This window comes from Mytilinidion resinicola (assembly GCF_010093595.1).
Source record: "Mytilinidion resinicola strain CBS 304.34 unplaced genomic scaffold BDZ99scaffold_3, whole genome shotgun sequence".
NCBI lineage: Eukaryota > Fungi > Ascomycota > Dothideomycetes > Mytilinidiales > Mytilinidiaceae > Mytilinidion > Mytilinidion resinicola.
Window position 1 is genome coordinate 1028017 of NW_022985439.1, and position 18403 is coordinate 1046419.

The following is an 18403-nucleotide window of genomic DNA, read 5'->3' on the forward strand; positions in this document are numbered from 1 at the left end:
AGCAAGTTAAGCGAGCGAATCGGAGGCTACGGAGCAGCCCTCCGAGCCAATCAGAAGGTGGTGAAGCGATAGGGGGGGGAGGGGGTGTACGTGTAGTGAAAAGGGGGTGTACGTCTAGGAATTAGGGGGTGTACGATTAGTAGTCCCCTCCGAAAAACTAAGAAAATGCCAACCAATAGTCACCAAACGTGCAGTAAAATCTTACTTTACTTCTGAAGGTTTTTAAGAGAACACCCCCTTAGGCAGTCCTCCTCTTCCGGAGTAGCGCGTTTTTCTACCCCTTCCTGCTTAGCAGGCCTACTCAGCAGCTTCCTGTATATCTTTCCTCCTTCTGCTCAATAGCTAGCTTCCTCACCTTCATCAATACAACAGCTTTTGGCCCCACATCTGGTCTTGATTTCCCTCTGACTGCCGCTCGCCTTATAAATTAGTCTTCAAGTCTCTATAAAAACACATGCCCTGCTTCTTACTCTACTTTTTCGTCTTATGCATTCTCTCCCCTTTCTAATTCTTGCTTAACAAATTCTTGCTTAACAAAAGCTTAGATTCGACTGTGTCGCTCACCTAGAGTACTTAGTGAAAACGTTTATGTTGAGGTGTACATACATTCTCGTCAATGCGATGGATGCCGAAGACGCTTTTGGTCGCTTTCCCCGGTCCAATCCCTGCATCTACCTTGTCGTTGTGACAGCGGCCTCAACCGAATGCTGCACTGTGCTGCATATTTTCTGTCCAATAATGCTCGGGCTTCATCACGCATCTTTACCGTTGCTGCGCGGCCCCCACGGAGTTAATCGGCCTGGCCGGCTGCGCTGCCTTCAGCTCGCTTCGCGCCATGAGCTGGCGGCTCGTAGAACTATTCTGCATGATAGCCTGGACACTTCTCTCTTCCCAGTCTCCTCCTTGGCCCTCACCCTGCTTGTGTTCTGAAACTCTACATATCCTTCACTATTAGCTTCCCCTGCCGGCTAACTTGTTGCATGCTTTCCTCTTCAACGTGTGCCCAAGGCCAAAGCGACGGCTGATCTGGAATCATGGATCCCATCACTGCACTCGGGGCTGCCACCAGCGTTATGGCGGTTGTATCCGCTGCGATATCCACAGCAACCACTATCATCAACCTGATCAATAATATTCAAGACGCACCGGAAATAATCACCGACCTCCATGGAAATCTGAACACTCTCAGGGTTGTGCTGGATCGACTGGCCAAGACGGAGGCCCTCATTCAAACGGAAGACGAACAGGCGGATGACTCCTCGTATCCAACCAAAGATGCCGTCAAGGAGTGCAACAAAGTCTTGAAAAGGATGATAAGTGAAGTTTTGAATCCACTGCAAGAGAAGTTGAAGGGCGGTAAAATCCAAGCTGCATGGGCCGTGATACGCACCACCGCATTGGATCAGTTCATAAAGGACAACCTCGTCAGGCTGGAGGGCTCGAAGACTACCCTAATTCTTGCTCTAGCCGTTGATGAAAGATAGTTGGGTCTCCCGTTGTTCAAATTCCCCTTGATTTAGACTAACGGTAGTTTCAGTGCAAGAAGGATCGAGACACAGCAAACTACACTAACGAAATCTGGGCTTCGGCGATCTTCCACTTTTGGGATGAGCGCGAAACGACGACAGCACCTCGACGTGGATGCAGCTCAAGGCACCCAGTCGGAACCGCCCCCACCATACCAAGCCCAGTCACCCGACCCTGCTTTCTCTCAGATCCTGACATCTGCTTTGGAGAATATGGAAAAGGAAATAGTTGCCAATGGTCGGAAAGATCGTGATGAGCACAGTGATTCGGTAGTCCAGAAGCTGTAGGACGCTGATCTGAACAAAATTCTGTCTGTGTGGAAGCCAAACTTGCAAACGGTACAAAATCTGAAGCGTGGGTTTGCCCTGATGAGCTTGGTCTACGTAGATATGTTCTGACGAACAACTTCTCTCGGCAGATGTCATTGACGATTACACTTGCGACAGTACGTTACCGATTGCTAGCTTCAGTTCCATGAAAAAATCGAAAAGCTAATAGCTTGGTGGAAAAGCTTTTCTCCAATCGCTGAAGGCTCTACCCGTGACAAAGAACGAGATTGACGATGCCGCTCCATCAACACTTGAGTGGATCTGGACAAACGATGCGTACGTCGACTGGCAACGCCCGAAGTCCAAGATGCTACTCGTGTGTGGGAAGGCTGGCTCCGGAAAAAGCGTCCTTGCGAAGACTGTTCTCGGAAAGATACATGCCGAGACCGAAAAGTCTAACAGCGTAGCCGTGCTTTCATATTTCTGTAATTCCAGGAAACGACCAAAAGAATCTGTCCTGAACGTCATGAAGGCTTTCATTTTCCAATTTTTACGGGCAGACAAGGGAGAATTCCGCCGCCTCCTCGAAAATTGTGATTCCCTGAAATCACAATGGAACCCCTCCAACGTGGAAGAATTCAAGTTCAGCTTCGACGCGCTCTGGGACATATTCATAACGGTTCTGGACTCTCCGCAGAAGTCGCAGTTTTATTGCATGATCGATGCAATGGACGAGTGCGAGTACGATGCCGATCAAGAAAAGTTCATTATGCGGCTTCCAAAACTATTCAACGGTAAGCTAAAGGCCAAGCTCAAATTTTTCATTAGCAGCCGTCCGGATTGGATGACGGAGAATGACTTCTCTCAAATCTCTCCCAAGCCTCTCGAGATCAGCCTTGGATCGGAGCTCATGCGTGAGGATATCGCGCGAATTGTAGACAGGGAGTTTTGCCTCGTCAAAGGCATCTCAACTATCGATGAGAACGAGAAGGCGATACTCAAAGAGACACTAGTTTCCAAAGCAAATGGCATGATCTTGTGGGCAAAACTCGCATTACGAGAGATTAGAAAAAAGTTGGGCATCACCTTGAAATGGCTGAAAGACGTGGTGGAGAAACTGCCGACCGGTCTATCGGAAATGTACGATCGTATCTTGGCAAATATAGTCAAACGATATGGCAGCAGCGAAGAGACCGCAGAGAGGCCTGAGGATGATTGGGAATCGGATCTGTCCTTGTCATGGAGATTGATTCAATGGGTCGCGAGAGCTGGGAGACCGCTGACTTTGGAGGAGTTGAAAGTTGCACTGGCAATCGACCTACACGATACCTGCTTCGAAGACACTAAAAGCAAAATGATTCCCAATATCGAGAACGTTGTGCAGCGCATACCATTCCTCGAAATAGTTAACCCAGACGAAGAGCACAAGGAGTCTGATAACGAATTTAGCGACAACGGCATGCGGCAACCTTCTCAGGCCATGACCCCCTCTTCTACGGTTCGTCTCATCCATCAGTCCGCCAAGGATTACCTCCTCAAGACTGCCACTCCATTTGGAGGCGAGATGGAAGGCAAAGGGCGTACTCTCCCAAATTTCGACGATTCCAATATTGCCGCATTGTGCACTACACTTCTGAAGTTCCAAGACTTCGCCACAGGCCCCGTGAGAGAGTGTCCCGAAGGAGTTAGGTTTGTAGACTACTTTCAAGAATACATTGAGAAGTTTGGTTTGATGGAATACGCGTCTTCGTTCTGGGGCTATCATCTTCAGCGTGTGCCAGAACCGGACGATGTGCTGAAGTCCCTAGTCAACAGTTTCGCATGCGACTCACCAAACCACGTCCGTGCCTATTGCCAGGCGAGAAATTTTGTCACTTTGGGCCGCGACACGGACCTCGTCGAAGATTTCTTGGACTCCACGTCGTGGCGGCTGAAGGTGTTGACTGGATGGTGCAATACTACATTGACCGAGGCGACAATCTTCACAAAAGAGACCAATGGGGACGTACTGCCTATTCTATGGCCCTCTTCTGCGACTGGACGAGTAGCGCAAAAATCTTAGAAGCAGCGGGCGCAGACACGAGGGTCCCAAATCTAAGCTCAGTGGTGTATAGATTGGAGCATAGGTACAATCCAACCGAATTGCAACTAGCAGCCAACCATTTCGATTTCGATGAAGTGGTCAAGCTACTGGAGCAAGGCTGCGAAGTCGACGAATTGGATTCGTGTGGTCGTACCGCTCTCTTTTACGCCTGTTCCAACGGAGATGTCGACATCATCACCACTCTTCTAAACGCCAATGCAAGCCTCACCGTCAAAGACAAACGGGGCAGGATCCCGCTCGACGTCGCTTTGAAACCGGACTGCAGGGAACTGCTCGTTCAAGAGATGCAAGAGCAAAGTATTGAGTGCACGCCATGCCAGCTCTCGAAAAGCCCTTGTTCGCACTACGATGTTACGGAAGGATGTTGTGAACGCTGCGGGATGACTATTTGGACGGTCTACTACCGTAGGTCCTAACCAGCTCTCATATGTACGTCCAACTGCTAACCCGTAGTGCGTAGATTGCTGCGACTGCTCTGGCGAGAACTTTTATGCCATCTGTGAAGGATGTGCCAAAAAGGGACGGCGATGTTTCGACGATAAGCACCACCTTTTCCACCGTGTTAAAGCTGATGGATTAGTCTCGTGGTTGGAATACACACCGCATCTGGCGGATATCGCGTTCGAGGCTTCCATGCCGGATATATACAGGATGCAGTTGAATGAAACGGAGAACGAGAAGAAAGGGCAATTCCAGATTAATCAAGAGCAAGAGCCAAAGAAAAAAGGCTTCTTGGGACTTTTGTGCTGCTGGTGATGCATTGCTTAGTTTATGGAGAGATTATGTGGCGGTGGTAACGAGACTCACATACCCATTTTCAAGAAGGCAAAGCGTCAGACTCTGCCCCCTTGCAGAGATAGGGACTACAGGCATCCTAAAAGCTCAACCCCTAGTCCTGGAGAATATCAACAAATAGTAAATAATGAACAAACGATTGACAGAGACACGTGATAATACCCACTATATCCAGAGAAGGCCTTATTTCAGGTGCTCTAGCTGTGGTGTTACAAAGGTAAAGTTAGCAAAAACTGGAGAAGAATTTTGTGTTTTGTACGGTGGCGGAGTTCTCTACATTTTCCGACCTGTATTAAGCCATTGGGGAGCGCTATAAAACGATATCAAGCATGGCAAAGCCCTTTCAGATCAAGGTCTTCGACCACGCCATTCCGGCTGTAGTTAATCAGAAAGGATAGACTAGAGTCGCAGCATATACATTGTTTCGTCTCATTCACCATTTGATATGCAGTGAAACAATCCGGCCCATAAACACAAAACCTATCACCCCTCAACTCCACCGACTCCCCTACCCAAAACCCCTATCTCTCCCCATTCCCCCCTCTCAATCATAACAACCCATCCCACCACACACCTATACACCCTATCACCCTCACTTCGGCCCCTTGTAATACGTATCGTAAATCGCGTACCCAGTCCCCGCCGCAGCCCACAGCAGGCAAAACGCCAACCACGCCCCAAAAATCCACCACGTGGGCGCCCCATCCGCCGCCTTTTCCTCCTCGGTCAGAACCGGGTGAACCGTTGCGGTTGGGTTCGCTTGCTGCTAGGCGCGGAACGCCATGAACTGCTGCCACTCGCGCTGCCGGGTTGGCTCGTCGATTGCCTCGATGGCGGCGGGGGGTGCCGACGAGTCGGCGCTGTGGTAGGGAGGGGGAGCGGGAGAGGCGGTGTCGTCGTCGTCGTTGGGTAGAGGGTGTTATTTTGTGGGTTCGGACTGCGGCAGTGGTAAGAGGTAAACTGTCTGGGGTAGGGGAGCGGCGTGACTTACCATGACGCTGGTATTGAGCTAGGATTTAGCGAGATAGTGGATGGTTGGAGAGAGGTAGGTCTGTTGAGAGTGTTCGAGATAAGATCGTTGGAGTGGGTTGGAGTGGGTATGCGGACCTTAAACGATGATACTCCGCTCGCCGCAGTCGTGAGGCTGTGGAGGGTGATATTGAAACAGTGCCCCAGGTGCCAATACCAACATACTTGGCTTACCAGGATAGCGATCCTGGTCCGCAGGGGCTGGGAATCCCTTTATAGAAAATCAGAAAATGAGAAAGAATACGTAAGGCTGGCATAAATGTGATGAAATGTGAGGAGGCCGTTATTTCTTTTTTTATAACGTTGATATTTTTTATTTAAATATGCTCGCGATAGACGAAGCCCTGCTATCAATCTGGTGTGAGCCTACCCAGCAACTATCACGCTGAAAAGCTCCCGTTGTTTCCTCCGCAACATACCAAAACGATTCCTCTACGAAGGCGTGAGGAACTGTGAAAAAAAGTTCAGAAGGGTATCTCTGCCCGCGAAAGCAAATAGGGACGGCGAGTGAGCTTGATTGTGCGTTGGACGCTTACGACTGGGGTAATTTTCTGTTGCTTCAATTTCTGTCCACACCATCATCTGCTTTGGGTATCGAGCCAGACTACCCTAATTAGGTGGATTCAATAGAAACCAGAAAGATTTTGGGTACGCCTGGTCTCTTTAAGCAGGCATGCTGCAAATTCATCCACGCTTTTCCTCCGATGCAAACCAACCTCACTTCTGTGCAAGTAAATCGAGACTGAAAGGGATGACCACGATTTTTAGGGGTCGGGGGAATAAACAAAGGAAATCGCTTAAATCAGGACAGAAAAGGAATCTTGATCTCGCAACAGGTGTAAACACAATCGCTCGCAATGCCGGGGAAGATGACCACGCTATGACGCTTCATACATGGATTTTTTTTTAATACAAAGAGGATTCGGAGATCTTCGGTCGGGAGGTTACTCGTCGTACGAGATGCCGCCGCTAGTTTCTGCGACGGGGCCTGAACCATGATGGGTTAGGCTACTGTACATGATGGATGTATTGGTTTTGGTAGTACTGTGGCTGAATGTGTCGCACGTTCGGGACCGGAGTCGGTGTGGTAGGGTAAACTCGTGGAATCAGTCCGGAACATTTGCCATCAAATTGGTCATTGTCGGGTGTGATTGGTGGAGTCAGTACACCGTGGTTGACAACAGCACCGCCATAGTGGTGTTTCTGTGGAGTCTGGGGGCCGAGATATGCTTCTGTCGTCGGCTTTGGCTCTTCGTAATGCACGCTTGCTGGAGGCGTTGGTGGAGCGTTGGCACGCCTCGCAATTTGTGCTTGTCGTTGCAAGAACTCATCCACAGTAAGAGAAACTTGTGATAGCTGAGCAACAGAGTACTTTCGGGAGAGGACCTGCGATGGTTGGTACAGGTGGTTTGACAAATTCAGAACGGTCGCGGGGTCGTAGGCGCCAGCCCAGTCCGAATGTTTCGCTTGGTTGCGAGACAGAATGCACCTAGCAAGGGCGAGTGAGGACCGTGCGAGGACAGATGGGCGTGTTGAGACAAATTCCTTATGGAACAAGGCAATCTCGGCAATGTAGAGAGCCATATGTTCCACCTCCGGATCGTGCTCAACTTCGGATAACGCAAGCTGGAGGAACGAATCGACAGTGGGATGTCCGATGATCCAATTGAGGGTCTGCAGCACATGCCATTCCATCTGGGTGAACATCTCGTCGTCGTACAGGGAGCAGCACATGGACTTGAGTTCTCGGACGGTGGGCACGCGGTCCTTTCGGTCTCCGTATTTTGCGGCGATGAGCAGGGCGGCGCAGCCCACAAGCTGGTAGTGTCGCTTGTAGACAACGCGTCTGGAGCAGTACCGGTCCAGTAAATTGACGGCGAGGAAGAGGGTCTCTGGGAGCAACTGGAAAGCAGCGTGTGCCTCTACCAGGAAGTCGAGAAGATAGGGACGCATGAACCACTGGATCTCGGTCTGAATGTCGATTGAGTTGACATCAGGTAGCGTTTGTCCCTACTAGAACGTTAGCAAGATGGTTCACATGAGTAGTAGTCGGTGTTGACTGACCTCCATGTGTTCCATGTGATCTAAGATGTCCTCTTGATATTCCTCTCTTGTCATCCTGGAGAGATCTTCTTGAATGACTCGCTGCTGCATCTTTGCGATGTTGCGAGCCCGTTCCCTCTCCGTCGCGCGTTGTACGTAAAGACCTTCGTCCGGGCAATCTACGAAGAAGCTGTCGCATTGTCCGTATCTGGAAGGGTATCGTTGGTAAGCCATGATTGTGAGAGGCGGGCGATATGAGTGTCAGAAAGAATGGACGTCAGTTCGCCGGGATAGACTGAAGTGTAGTTGATGACCAAGGGATGTTCGAGGTCGGAAGTGAGTGTCGGGTTCAAGTAAACCGAATTAGAGAGTGGCAGCCGAGTAACGGCAAATTTGAAAGACAGTAATTAGTTGGATAGGATCAAATGAAGGTCTCTGGTTCCCGGGTCCAAGGTCTGAGGAGGCGGGAAAATAGTTATAGCAGAGAGCCTGGAAGGGAATCTGATTAGCGAACGCGCGGAAGTAGGGCCATGTAAGGCCACCTAAGATTGCCCATACCTGAAGAATTAGATAATTACGTTTAAAGAGCGAAGTGTAGCGGAAAGAACTGAAAGACGACTTGGGAAGAACTGAAATTAGTCGAGCCCCTTGCTAATCGCATCCAGATACTAGCGCAGGAATGAGTCGGAGTTATTGTGGCTCTATTAGCGGATCCTGGGAAGGGAGTATTGTTCTGGAGGCAGAGCACGAGTTAACGAGTCCACCTGAGGCTAGGGCGGGCCTGGGAATGTGAAGATCTCCCGGTCCGGTTAAGCACGGTTCTAAGGCAAGGGACCCGTCAGCGAAGGCACGGCGACATGTCTTTACAGGCCTTTACGAACCTGAAGTTGTCTTAAGGCTTTGATTCGGATGTCCTGGTTGGTTGAGGTTTCAGGCCAAGCCAGAGGCGAGTTCTCGGTGTGTGGAAAGTAGAAAACACTGGGCAAGACAGGAGAGTTAGCAATTGAGCAAGCTGTCTTGATAAAATCCTAGTGGAAGGTGCCGTGGTTGGAGGTTGGTGATGTTGCAGCTGTGCAGGCTCGCCAACGCGGTTGCGTTGCCGATGGAATGAACCCGGTGATTCGACCGACGCCAATCAAAAATGTAAATTCCCTGACTGCCAGCCGGCTTCAACCAAGGGCTGCCGAAGTGAAGACGGCGCCCCGCGGCCCGCAGCTCGCCAGAGGTGTTGGAAGCCTTGGCAGAGGGCTTCTAGGCAGACGGGCAACCACTGTGAGAAAGGCGTACGCTCGGACACTCGAATGAACCGGTGACGGCGCGGTGTTGCGGTGAAAGTGGTGAAAGCCACGATTGCAGGAGGTAGGTGTAGCGTCTGATATCGACCTCGGCCGGGAAGACCCCTAACTGAAGACGTGCAGGATACGAAGGGTACGAATCCACCCTCATCCAGCAAAGACCAACCCAACGAGTCCACCCAATGGCGAAGTACAAGCTTGCAAAGTCGGGAGCGATGTCGTCGGCTGGTCGAGGTATATCTCGCAGCGAGCTCCGGCGGTGGTGATAGGGGGCGTCGTACAGGCCACGCAGGTCGATTGGTCCACGGCTGCCACTCTGGCTGGAGGAACTGAAGGAGAGTATTGAGAGACTTACCGAGAGCACACAAGCAAGAAAATCCCGGTCGGAACGCACGCTGAAAATCACGGGGCGGACTGAGGAAACCGGCTGCTGAGTCGGTTGGCGTTCGAGGAGAGACAGGAGAGATGGCGGGAGACAGCTCCAGAGGCCACGAGCGGGACGAGGCAGCGGAGGTCGAGGAGGGGGACAAAAGCGAAGGGTCTGAAGATCCAGAGAGGCTCTGGCTTCTTCGAGAGGTCCTTATGGGGAAACGGCCGGCTATGGGGGACCGAGGAGCGTTGGAAAGTACTGGAGAGAGTCGTGCCACTCGTTGGTCAGCACGCCATCAAATCCAATACGCAATGCTCCAGCCGTGGAGAGGAGGTGGTGGGCGAGGAGGAGGTGAAGAAGGAGAGGATGAGAGCGGACGAAGGTGAGGTTCGCAACGAACGGCCAGCATCAGAGCCTTGGAGGATGCAGCACGGCACTAATCCGCATCGGCGTGTCTCCCACTTCCCTGCTCGCACGCCGCGACAGCCAATGCCCGGCGCGCAGCGGACGCCCGACGTGGTGGATCGCTGCCCTTTGCTTCTGTGCCTCTGCCCTCAGCCAAGCCAGGAACACCCAGCTCGCGCCGCCCGCAGGCGACGCCGGCCAGCGATCATCCACGGCCGCCGCGAGCTCCGCCGGCGACGCTCGCGTGGTGTTGAGACGCGTTGAGCACAGCGAGCCTCTCTTCTCCAGCACCGTCGCCCCAGCGCCTGCTCGAGACTGCTCGCGGGCTGTCTCGGTGACGTCGCACGCACACGGCGCGCAAATGCAGCGACCGCACGCAGAGTCCCATCGTGTTGTCAACCGCAGCCATGCGGGCCTGTCCGCGGCGTGGGCCCGCGACGGCTGAGGGTGCCAGCTTCGTCGCCGTCTGCGGCGTGACTGGCCCCAGAGCGCGCCCGCCGTGCTCGAATCAGCGTGGCCCAGCCTCCGGTCAGCCTGAAGCCAGCGCATGCAGCTACACAAGGTTGCAGCTCTCACGCAGCGAACCCACGATCGCTATCCAATCTGCTCCGCTGGCCGCACCGAAACATCTTGATGCCTTCCCTGCTGCCCTCTGCACTGGCTGCCCCTTCAGGCGACGCTGCCGTCCAGCCCCCAACCCATTTGCGAAGCAGGCCACTGGGCCACTCACCACTGCGGCCTGCCTTGGAGCCCTGACGCTCTCCTGGAGCCCTGACGCTCTTTGCTGGAGCCCTGGAAGCCCCAGATGCCTGCCGGTCCTGCTGGGGTCGACCGAGCTACTCCAGCCCGGGGCCTCCTGAATATCGTGATATTTGATGGCTTGACAGGCGCCGTAAAGCGCCTCCGCCCACCTCAACGGCGTGCACCACGGCCGTCAAAGGGGATACGGCCACACGGCTGCTATCTCGAGCGAAACGGGCAGGGGCCGTAACCGCACACGACCACGACCACGACCACGACCACGACTCCACGCTGTTTGCCCCCGCGCGCTGGACGCCGCCTGCCCGGCGTCCCGCCTTGTGCTGCCAGACGGCTTGAGCAGCGGAGCTCCAGCCCTCGCAGGCGGCGCGGCGGGTGAATTGCGTGCATGTGAGTACTATAGCGGAAACTGTCACAGTGACGGTGGAGCCTCTGGCTCGCTACCAGAAACCGCACGGCGTACAGTCGAATGGAGCCGTCCCTTGCGTTAACGGTCCCAGCGCATGGGATCATCACACGAGCCACTGCTGAGGCATCCTGCCTGTGCGGCACGGCGGAACGGCCTCCTTAAACACAGCAGCGGGGGTCCTCTTCCGCGACAATTTGAAAGGCGGCCTTTCAACGCGTCTGGCTTCAGATTTTTGACATGTTGCGAGCATGTGGTGTGGCGAGTGCCAGGGGTTCGTGTCTATTTCGCTCCACCGCTCGTATCCATCTCCCGCCACCACTAGACGGCCTTCCCAACTGGAGACTTGCATCACTCATTGCGGGGTCAGACGCGATGGTGCTTATTATGGCAGACGCCGTGCTCTTAGGCCCCAGACGTCGGAAGTAGGACGTTCAGGCCGGGCCAAGCATCCCTATCCTCTGTGAGTGCTAACACCCACCTGATACAGCACTTCCTCGGGCAAAACATGCTCAGGCAATGAGCCTCGCCACGCAACTGACTTGGCTGTCACGCGGTGAGCCGCTGGGCGGCCACGAGCACGTCAGTCCCTATTCTTGACTTCATGCTGCCATTTGACGATTATGCAGGAGGCAGGTACATATCTGGACAATCTGCGATCATCATCTTGCAGACTGGGCCCGATCGGGCCGTGATTCGCTCTCAATGGGCGCTCTATTCCTGCAGACTCGGCTCTCCAGCTGAGGTGGCTGGCTGGGGTTCCGTGATTGTCAACCTTGGAAAGACGCGCTGGTCGTCCCTAGCGCGATCTCTTACTCTCTTCTGGGCGCCAATGGCGAACCGTGAACACTATCAAACTGCGGCATGGCATTTCCCTGATTCCGAGGCTGCCCATGCAAGCTATGGGCCGACCTCCGGGCTTATTGAGACCAGAAGCTCGCTTCTCTCACGCGTTTGATACTCAATACTGCACTGGCCATGACAAATTTCATCGCGAACATGTCGCGGTGGACGCGAAGACGCGACCAAGTCAGCCACGCTTCTTAGTTGACATCGCATCATTTTTTCGGGTCAGCATGCACATCTTCTAGAAGCCTTACCTTTACGAACGCTTCCTCCCGGCCGTGACCCACCTTCAAATGTGTACGGCTCCTTCAAACTGAGATTTTCTCACTGGCCCACTCCGTTATGTTCCGTTATGGAGCTCGTATGAATTGAAATCTCTTGACCGCTCTGCCTCGATCATGCAGAGCAGCTCACTTGAACAGAGAAATTTTCAACCGCCCCATCTCTACTGTGGAGTACAGCTACGTTGAATATTGAATTTGTCGACGACGATACCCAGGCGATCCCATTGGCAGAATTGGTAGCGGAGGTACCGCTTCGGTGAAGTGCAAGACTAGCTTCTTCGCTCTGGCTTCTCCGCACTGCATCACCGAACCCTTTGCCAATTGTTGGTTTTGTTGGCGACTCCAGCTTCGCAGGTTTCTTGCAAGAAGAACCCTGTCCGCATACGCGCGCCCCTCTTTGGTGCAAAGCACAGCCGTTTTTGGCGTGCGAGTCGCTTGAGTGCTGCCCTCCATGGGATAGCCTGCTGGCACATCAATTCCCGGTTTCGTGCGACAGTGCTGTCGTGGCTCAGATGCTGATCTATTAAGAGGCTGACGCCTCGCCTACAAATCGTTCCTGGGTGTGGTTAGATCGTGCTTCCCGATCACCTGGGGGCAGCCCTCAACCAAGCCATCTTAGACTTTAGATCAAGCAGTCGAAACGCCTATCAGCAACTCAATTCCGGCAATTCGGTAACTCGCATAAGCATCTAAGTGCATGGAAGGGTTACGTAGGAGAAATGTTAGGCCTTGATGCGAGCAGTATAGAGTAGCACTGTCCTGTAGCTAGGTGTAACGGTTGTATGTGCATGCATGAGTCCAATAACGACGACGCTTGACACCAATCCCTTCTTCAGATAACCATATTTACGGCTTACAGTGCTGGGCCAATACTCTGTGCACACAAAGCTGACATTGCTTCAATGCTAGTTCAGAATGATTGTCTAGAGTGGCCCGACAAGTTGCCGGTGAATCCCCAGCCTCTCAAAGCTAGCCTTGGCTCCGCTGTAGCACTTCATCCAGGTTCTTGAAACCCAATTGAAGCTTGCCAACTCGTGGCGAGCAATGGTGCACAGCCTTGACACGAGGTACTGAAGCTAAAGGATCGTAGCAATATCTATGCGCATACGGACCACCTAGTCAACATGTTTCAAACTAACAACGGGCTCGTGAAATGTGCCGTGGCCGTTCTTCAGCTCCGTTTCACGCTCCCATCCTAGTGTCGCACAGTCGCTCTTTGGTCCTGCAAAGCACGGCTCAGTAGGATACCTGGAGAGACAACGGTTGCGAGTCAACGCATTGCACGGTATGACATTAGCTGAAACGGCAGGAAGATGGCGGGAAGCTGTTAGAGGCGTTGAGCGCTCGGATATGAAACGGGGAGAGAAGAGGCGAGGTCGGCTTCCAGGATTAGCGCACGGAACCCGCATAAATGATGATCCGTAGCGTCTTGGTGTCTTGGCAAGATCTCTGAAATTTTGATGTGGATACGAAATTGAAGGTTGACGCAACACCACGACATTTTACAATCATGATACAGCCTCGAATCTAGCGGTCGGCAGGATTTGCTGACTCGCTCGCTCTAAACTACCGCGCTCGCGAGCTATCCTCACTTGCGACTCCACGAAAGATGGAGATTCACCGCTCCCGATTCGTCCCATATCCGTCCTCCGCAATCAATGCGCTCGCCTTCTCCCACGCCACAAAGGAAAAGACTACCGGCGAGGACCCGTCTTCCCTGCGGTTAGCGATTGGACGAGCAAACGGAAATATCGAGATATGGAATCCTGGAAAAGGCATATGGGTTCAAGAGAAAACATTCAGCGGCGGGAAAGAGAGAAGCGTGGAAGGCCTGGCGTGGATCCAAGAGCCTGGAGAAGAGGGGAAGGGTGGCAAAACGCTGCCGGGCAGGTTACGTCTATTCAGCATCGGATATTCAAGCAGTATCACCGAATGGAATCTGGTCACTGGTCTTCCCGCGCGAAGTTCTGGAGGGAACCACAGTGAAGTGTGGTGTTTTGCTGCACAACCCCAGTGGGTCGGGCCCAAAAAGAAGTCTAGCGCTGCAAGAGAAGGGGAATTCAGGGGCCAAAATCTGGTTGCAGGCTGCGCCGACGGAACCCTGGCTATGATATCGACCGCAGAAGAAGATCTCAGGTTTCAAAAGCTCATAGCCCGGCCTACGAAGAAGAAGGCAAGAGTACTCAGTGTTGCTTTCCAGGACAGAAACAGGGTTGTGGCAGGCTATGCGGACAGCACAATACGGGTCTTCGACAGTCGAACAGGAGAATCTCTTCGCAGCATATCGCTAGGCTCAGGCCCGAAGGGCGGTCCAACGGAGATTCTCGTGTGGAAGATAAGATGCCTCCCAAATGGTGACATCGTGTCGGGAGATTCGTTGGGAGAGCTGCGTTTCTTCGGCGGAGAAAGCTATTCTCAAATCCAGCGTCTTGCAGGGCACGAAGCAGACATTCTCGATCTTGCTGTCAGTAACGACGGACAGTACATTTTCACTGGTGGAATGGACCGTCGGACAGCGTTATTCAAATGCATCCGGAGCAATGGAAAGAAAGAAGTTGGCCATGGCTCATGGGTCAAGGTCAGCCACAGTAAATTTCACGATCACGATGTCAAAGCTCTGGCGACCTACAACGGAAAGGACCTGAGCGTCACCGTCTCAGGAGGTACGACTATCTCCGCCGTTCTTTGTGACACGTTCTGACTTCTTAGGCATTGACACACAACCGATCGTTGTCCCCATCCGAGAATTTGGAAAGGAGTACAGTCGATCTCTTCCTTTCCTACCCCAGACTCCGCCGTTGGCTAGTGCCCCAGGTGCACGTCTTCTCGTGAGCTGGTGGAACTGCGAGATCCGGATCTGGAGAATCCCTAGGAACACAGGAGCCGAGCAACGGCCAAAGCTTGTTGCAAAGATGGCACTTCTCGGTGAAGAGCATATCACCTCTGCCGCTATTTCCCAGAATGGACTTGTTTTAGCAGTTGCCACAGTAGCTAAAGTCAAGTTCTTCCAACTTGCGTCACACGACACGTCAAAAGGGGAAAAATTCAGTATCTCCAAATTGCATTCAACTTCTCTCCCTGGAGCAACATTGGTTCAGTTTTCAGGCAATGGGAAATGGCTAGCGATAATCACGCCCACAGCAAATGTTCTGCTAGCACGCTTAGTTCCTGCAGACGACAGCAACCAGCAGTGGACGGTTCTCCCTCGCCTAGTCACCCTTGAACGCTCCACGAGAACGGCCGATCCCAGTTCACTGAACGGCTTCTGGGGTAACTACTATCGTACCATCACGCACGCCGACTTCTCTGACGACAGCACTGTCCTGGCTGTCGGAGATCTAGGTGGTCACATCGACGTGTGGGTTGTGGAAGGCAACGAGGACCCTACTGCAGCTGCCGTAGATGTTGCCATCGAGTCGTCGTCATCAACAGATGACGAGGAGTCAGGAAGCGAAGACGATCAAAAGAAGCAATCAATAGTTATCATGGGACAGCACTGGCGGCAACACCCCAATGCAGCCGCCATCCCGAAGCTCGACTCCGCGCCTCTAGTCCTATCGTTCCGACCCGCTTCCTCAAGCTCGCAGCCTCAACCAAACGGCAATCCAGGCGTCCACGCAACTAGACATAACCCACATCCGCGCTCGCATGAGCTACCGGGGGGAGAGCAGCGCTTCATGATTGTATCCGCCAAGCACAGCGTGTACGAGTTCGATCTGCTCAATGGCGGATACAGCGGGATCTCGGCCTGGTCGAGACGCAACCCGACGTCCCAGTTCCCCACGTCGTTCATCGGCAACAAAGACAGGACAAAGGGCTGCGTGTGGGACATTCATGAGGGGAACGAGCGTGTATGGTTGTATGGTGTCAACTGGCTGTTCATGCTTGACCTCTCCAAGGACCTCCCGGATCCGGAGACGCTATTGGTACGGAATGGCGCGAATCAATTATCAGGCCAGGAGCTGTCCAAGAAACGGAAAAGGAAGTCTGGCGAGGAGGGGCCGAGGAAGAAGAGTAGCGGTGCGGGTGATGCTATCCCTGCTTCGAATGTGCTTAGCTCCGTTGGCAAGTTCACCGGTGGCGAGTCTGACGAGTCCCAATGGATCAGCTTGGACGCCAGGCTCACCCCAGACCCCGACGAAGATGGGGAAGATACTCGACTGATACTACCCAAAGTACGGCGAGGTGTCAAGACAGAATTGGACGGTAACGAGGAGAACGTCGTAATAGAAAACGGTACCGAGAATTATGTTAGTGGAGACGCCTCCGAGGATAAGGCACTATCGAAGCGAAAGAACAAGAAGCAAGAGGCGGTGAAGGAGCGCGGGCTTCGTGAGTCGTGGTGGCACACGTTCAAGTATCGCCCCATTCTGGGCATCGTACCGATTGGAGAGCAGAGCGGGCCGCTGGAGGTGGTCCTCGTCGAACGCCCGTCTTGGGATCTGGACCTTCCGCCAAGACTCGTGGGGAATCATGAACGTGCGCTTTAGGGGCTTTTTGATATGTACTAGGGTTAGCGGGAATGCAGAGACGCGCGGTACGCAGTTGACTGTAGGATGACGAATTAAAAGCAAGGTGTGGAGATCAATCTATCTTTTGTCTGTCGATTGTTCGGCGAGAACAAACATTCGTATTCGGTTCTTTTAGTGCTTCGTTCTGAGTGTGTAAGAAAAAGCTCTTAGCACTGCTACAGAGTATTTCAGGTTGATATCAGGCATATGAGAAGGGGAGTTTGTGGATCTAGAAATACGATCGATAAGGGGGCCGAGACGAGGTGACCTCTTCCCCCATGATAAGTCTCTATGTTTTTCCGGCGCGGGATTCCGCCTAGATGAAGCACACTACGAGCCAATGGTCGTCCCAGGGATCTTTATGGAGTAAATAGTGACTTGAGTTGAAAACATCAGATTCACGCTTGAGCAAATCAGACATATTAGGATTTGGTAATAGGCGAATTCAAGGCAGCAAAAAAACGTGGCATTCAACCAATCAATCTTCAGAGTGTAGTAGATTATGTGGCAAGAGAAGCAGTTGTATTCGGCGTCCACGTTGCATTTACACTAGCAGTGTTGGATCATGAAAGAAGAGCATACGTTGTGATACATATGCAGGGAAGCTCCACCAGGATTTTCGGGCCCCGATCTACGTAAGCGCAGACAACCTAATCTTACAATAGGGAACGAACAGCTGCAATGGGCCCGCCGCGTCAGCGCCTCCGGACTCGTGACCACGTATCGTTTGCTCTCGAACGTGAGGATGCAGAACCTTGGACGGTCGTCGAGTGAGACAGCAGGCGAAAAGCCCGATGCAACGCCACATCAGATATACAGACTAATCCGAGAAGCTGTGATTGGCTCGGTTTCGGAGACTCTTTCAGGGTCCAGAATGGAGACGCGTGACTTGGAAGTCCTGAAGTCACAGGTAGAGAAAAGACATCTCTGGAGCAGGCAGGTGGTGGAGGCCTAGACGGGGCAGAGGGCGAAGGCAGCGGCAACAGCGTGACGAGGCCGTCTTTGTATGCTGCTTACGATGCCGCGCTGGAAATTCGAAGCACGCGTAAGGCTCATCTTATTGCTAAAGGCGATGGTCGCAGGGGAGGGGCAGCAATGGATGCTTGCGTGGCCAGCACGACGGGGTCAAGGCGCTAGTCGTTTTAACGCGCGTATGTTCCTCACCACCATACGAATCTGTCGCAGACGGACTGCATGAAAGCGGCCGGCCTGCGCTCTGCAGCTTCACCGTGACGGTTTTGTCCCCTCGACCGTCGTGAATGCAGCCTCGGGCCCTCGCTGCGCTGTGTTTTCCTGAGCCGTGTGGAGCGCTGCGAACCGTGGAGCGAGAGGATTTGCACCAGATCCCGGAGGCGAAAACGCGGCACTGCCCAGACCCACTCCTAAAATAACAGACTGCCGAAACCCTCCCGCAAGGTGCGTTGAATGCTCTTCTCTGCGGCTCGCGACGACGACGAACTCGTGCGCCCGGCTGCGACTGCGCGATCTATTGCACCTCTTCCGCCGCACCAGCAGGGCACCGGCATCCCGCTGGGCGTCTTGTTCGGCGTGCCGAAAGACGACTTCGACTGCCGGGGCGTCTCATTGGCTCTGGCGCTGAAGTCGGGGTGCTTACGACGACGCCTTGGAGGTGTTGCGCGGCCCCGTCACCCAACGACTGACACCTCGCAGACTATACGCACTCCGCTATTCCTCCTCTCTCCTCACCACTCACCCTCCCCTCTCGATTCGACCTTCCTCGCGCCCTTTGCGCTGTCGCC

At 53.3% G+C, this 18403-nt stretch overlaps 5 protein-coding genes across 5 annotated transcripts; 3 read left to right on the forward strand and 2 right to left on the reverse strand.

Annotated features, from left to right (window-relative positions):
* Window positions 1-1034: 1034 nt before the first annotated feature.
* On the forward strand, window positions 1035-4656 carry BDZ99DRAFT_472230 (uncharacterized protein; the record flags this gene model as incomplete). The annotated part of the gene is made up of 6 exons (XM_033721775.1): window positions 1035-1424; window positions 1629-1810; window positions 1915-1972; window positions 2026-3746; window positions 3923-4305; window positions 4361-4656. The coding sequence occupies 6 exons, from the start codon at window positions 1035-1037 to the stop codon at window positions 4654-4656; spliced, it is 3030 nt and encodes a 1009-aa protein (XP_033581823.1).
* Window positions 4657-5118: 462 nt separating this feature from the next.
* Window positions 5119-6269, reverse strand: BDZ99DRAFT_185942 (uncharacterized protein). The gene is made up of 3 exons (XM_033713098.1): window positions 6095-6269; window positions 5687-5935; window positions 5119-5632 (listed from the first exon to the last, which is right to left on the reverse strand). The coding sequence occupies exons 1-3, from the start codon at window positions 6139-6141 to the stop codon at window positions 5422-5424; spliced, it is 507 nt and encodes a 168-aa protein (XP_033581824.1). The 5' UTR covers window positions 6142-6269; the 3' UTR covers window positions 5119-5421.
* A 250-nt stretch (window positions 6270-6519) lies between these two features.
* On the reverse strand, window positions 6520-8432 carry BDZ99DRAFT_185859 (uncharacterized protein). The gene is made up of 3 exons (XM_033713097.1): window positions 8326-8432; window positions 7789-8256; window positions 6520-7734 (listed from the first exon to the last, which is right to left on the reverse strand). Exons 2-3 carry the CDS (start codon window positions 7999-8001, stop codon window positions 6733-6735), a joined length of 1215 nt encoding a protein of 404 aa, XP_033581825.1. The 5' UTR covers window positions 8002-8256; window positions 8326-8432; the 3' UTR covers window positions 6520-6732.
* Window positions 8433-9094: 662 nt separating this feature from the next.
* BDZ99DRAFT_566790 (uncharacterized protein) lies at window positions 9095-10282 on the forward strand (the record flags this gene model as incomplete). The annotated part of the gene is made up of 2 exons (XM_033727622.1): window positions 9095-9814; window positions 9862-10282. Exons 1-2 carry the CDS (start codon window positions 9528-9530, stop codon window positions 10280-10282), a joined length of 708 nt encoding a protein of 235 aa, XP_033581826.1. The 5' UTR covers window positions 9095-9527.
* A 3345-nt stretch (window positions 10283-13627) lies between these two features.
* On the forward strand, window positions 13628-17115 carry BDZ99DRAFT_566791 (WD40 repeat-like protein). The gene is made up of 2 exons (XM_033727623.1): window positions 13628-14795; window positions 14842-17115. Exons 1-2 carry the CDS (start codon window positions 13742-13744, stop codon window positions 16620-16622), a joined length of 2835 nt encoding a protein of 944 aa, XP_033581827.1. The 5' UTR covers window positions 13628-13741; the 3' UTR covers window positions 16623-17115.
* The last annotated feature ends 1288 nt before the right edge of the window (window positions 17116-18403 follow it).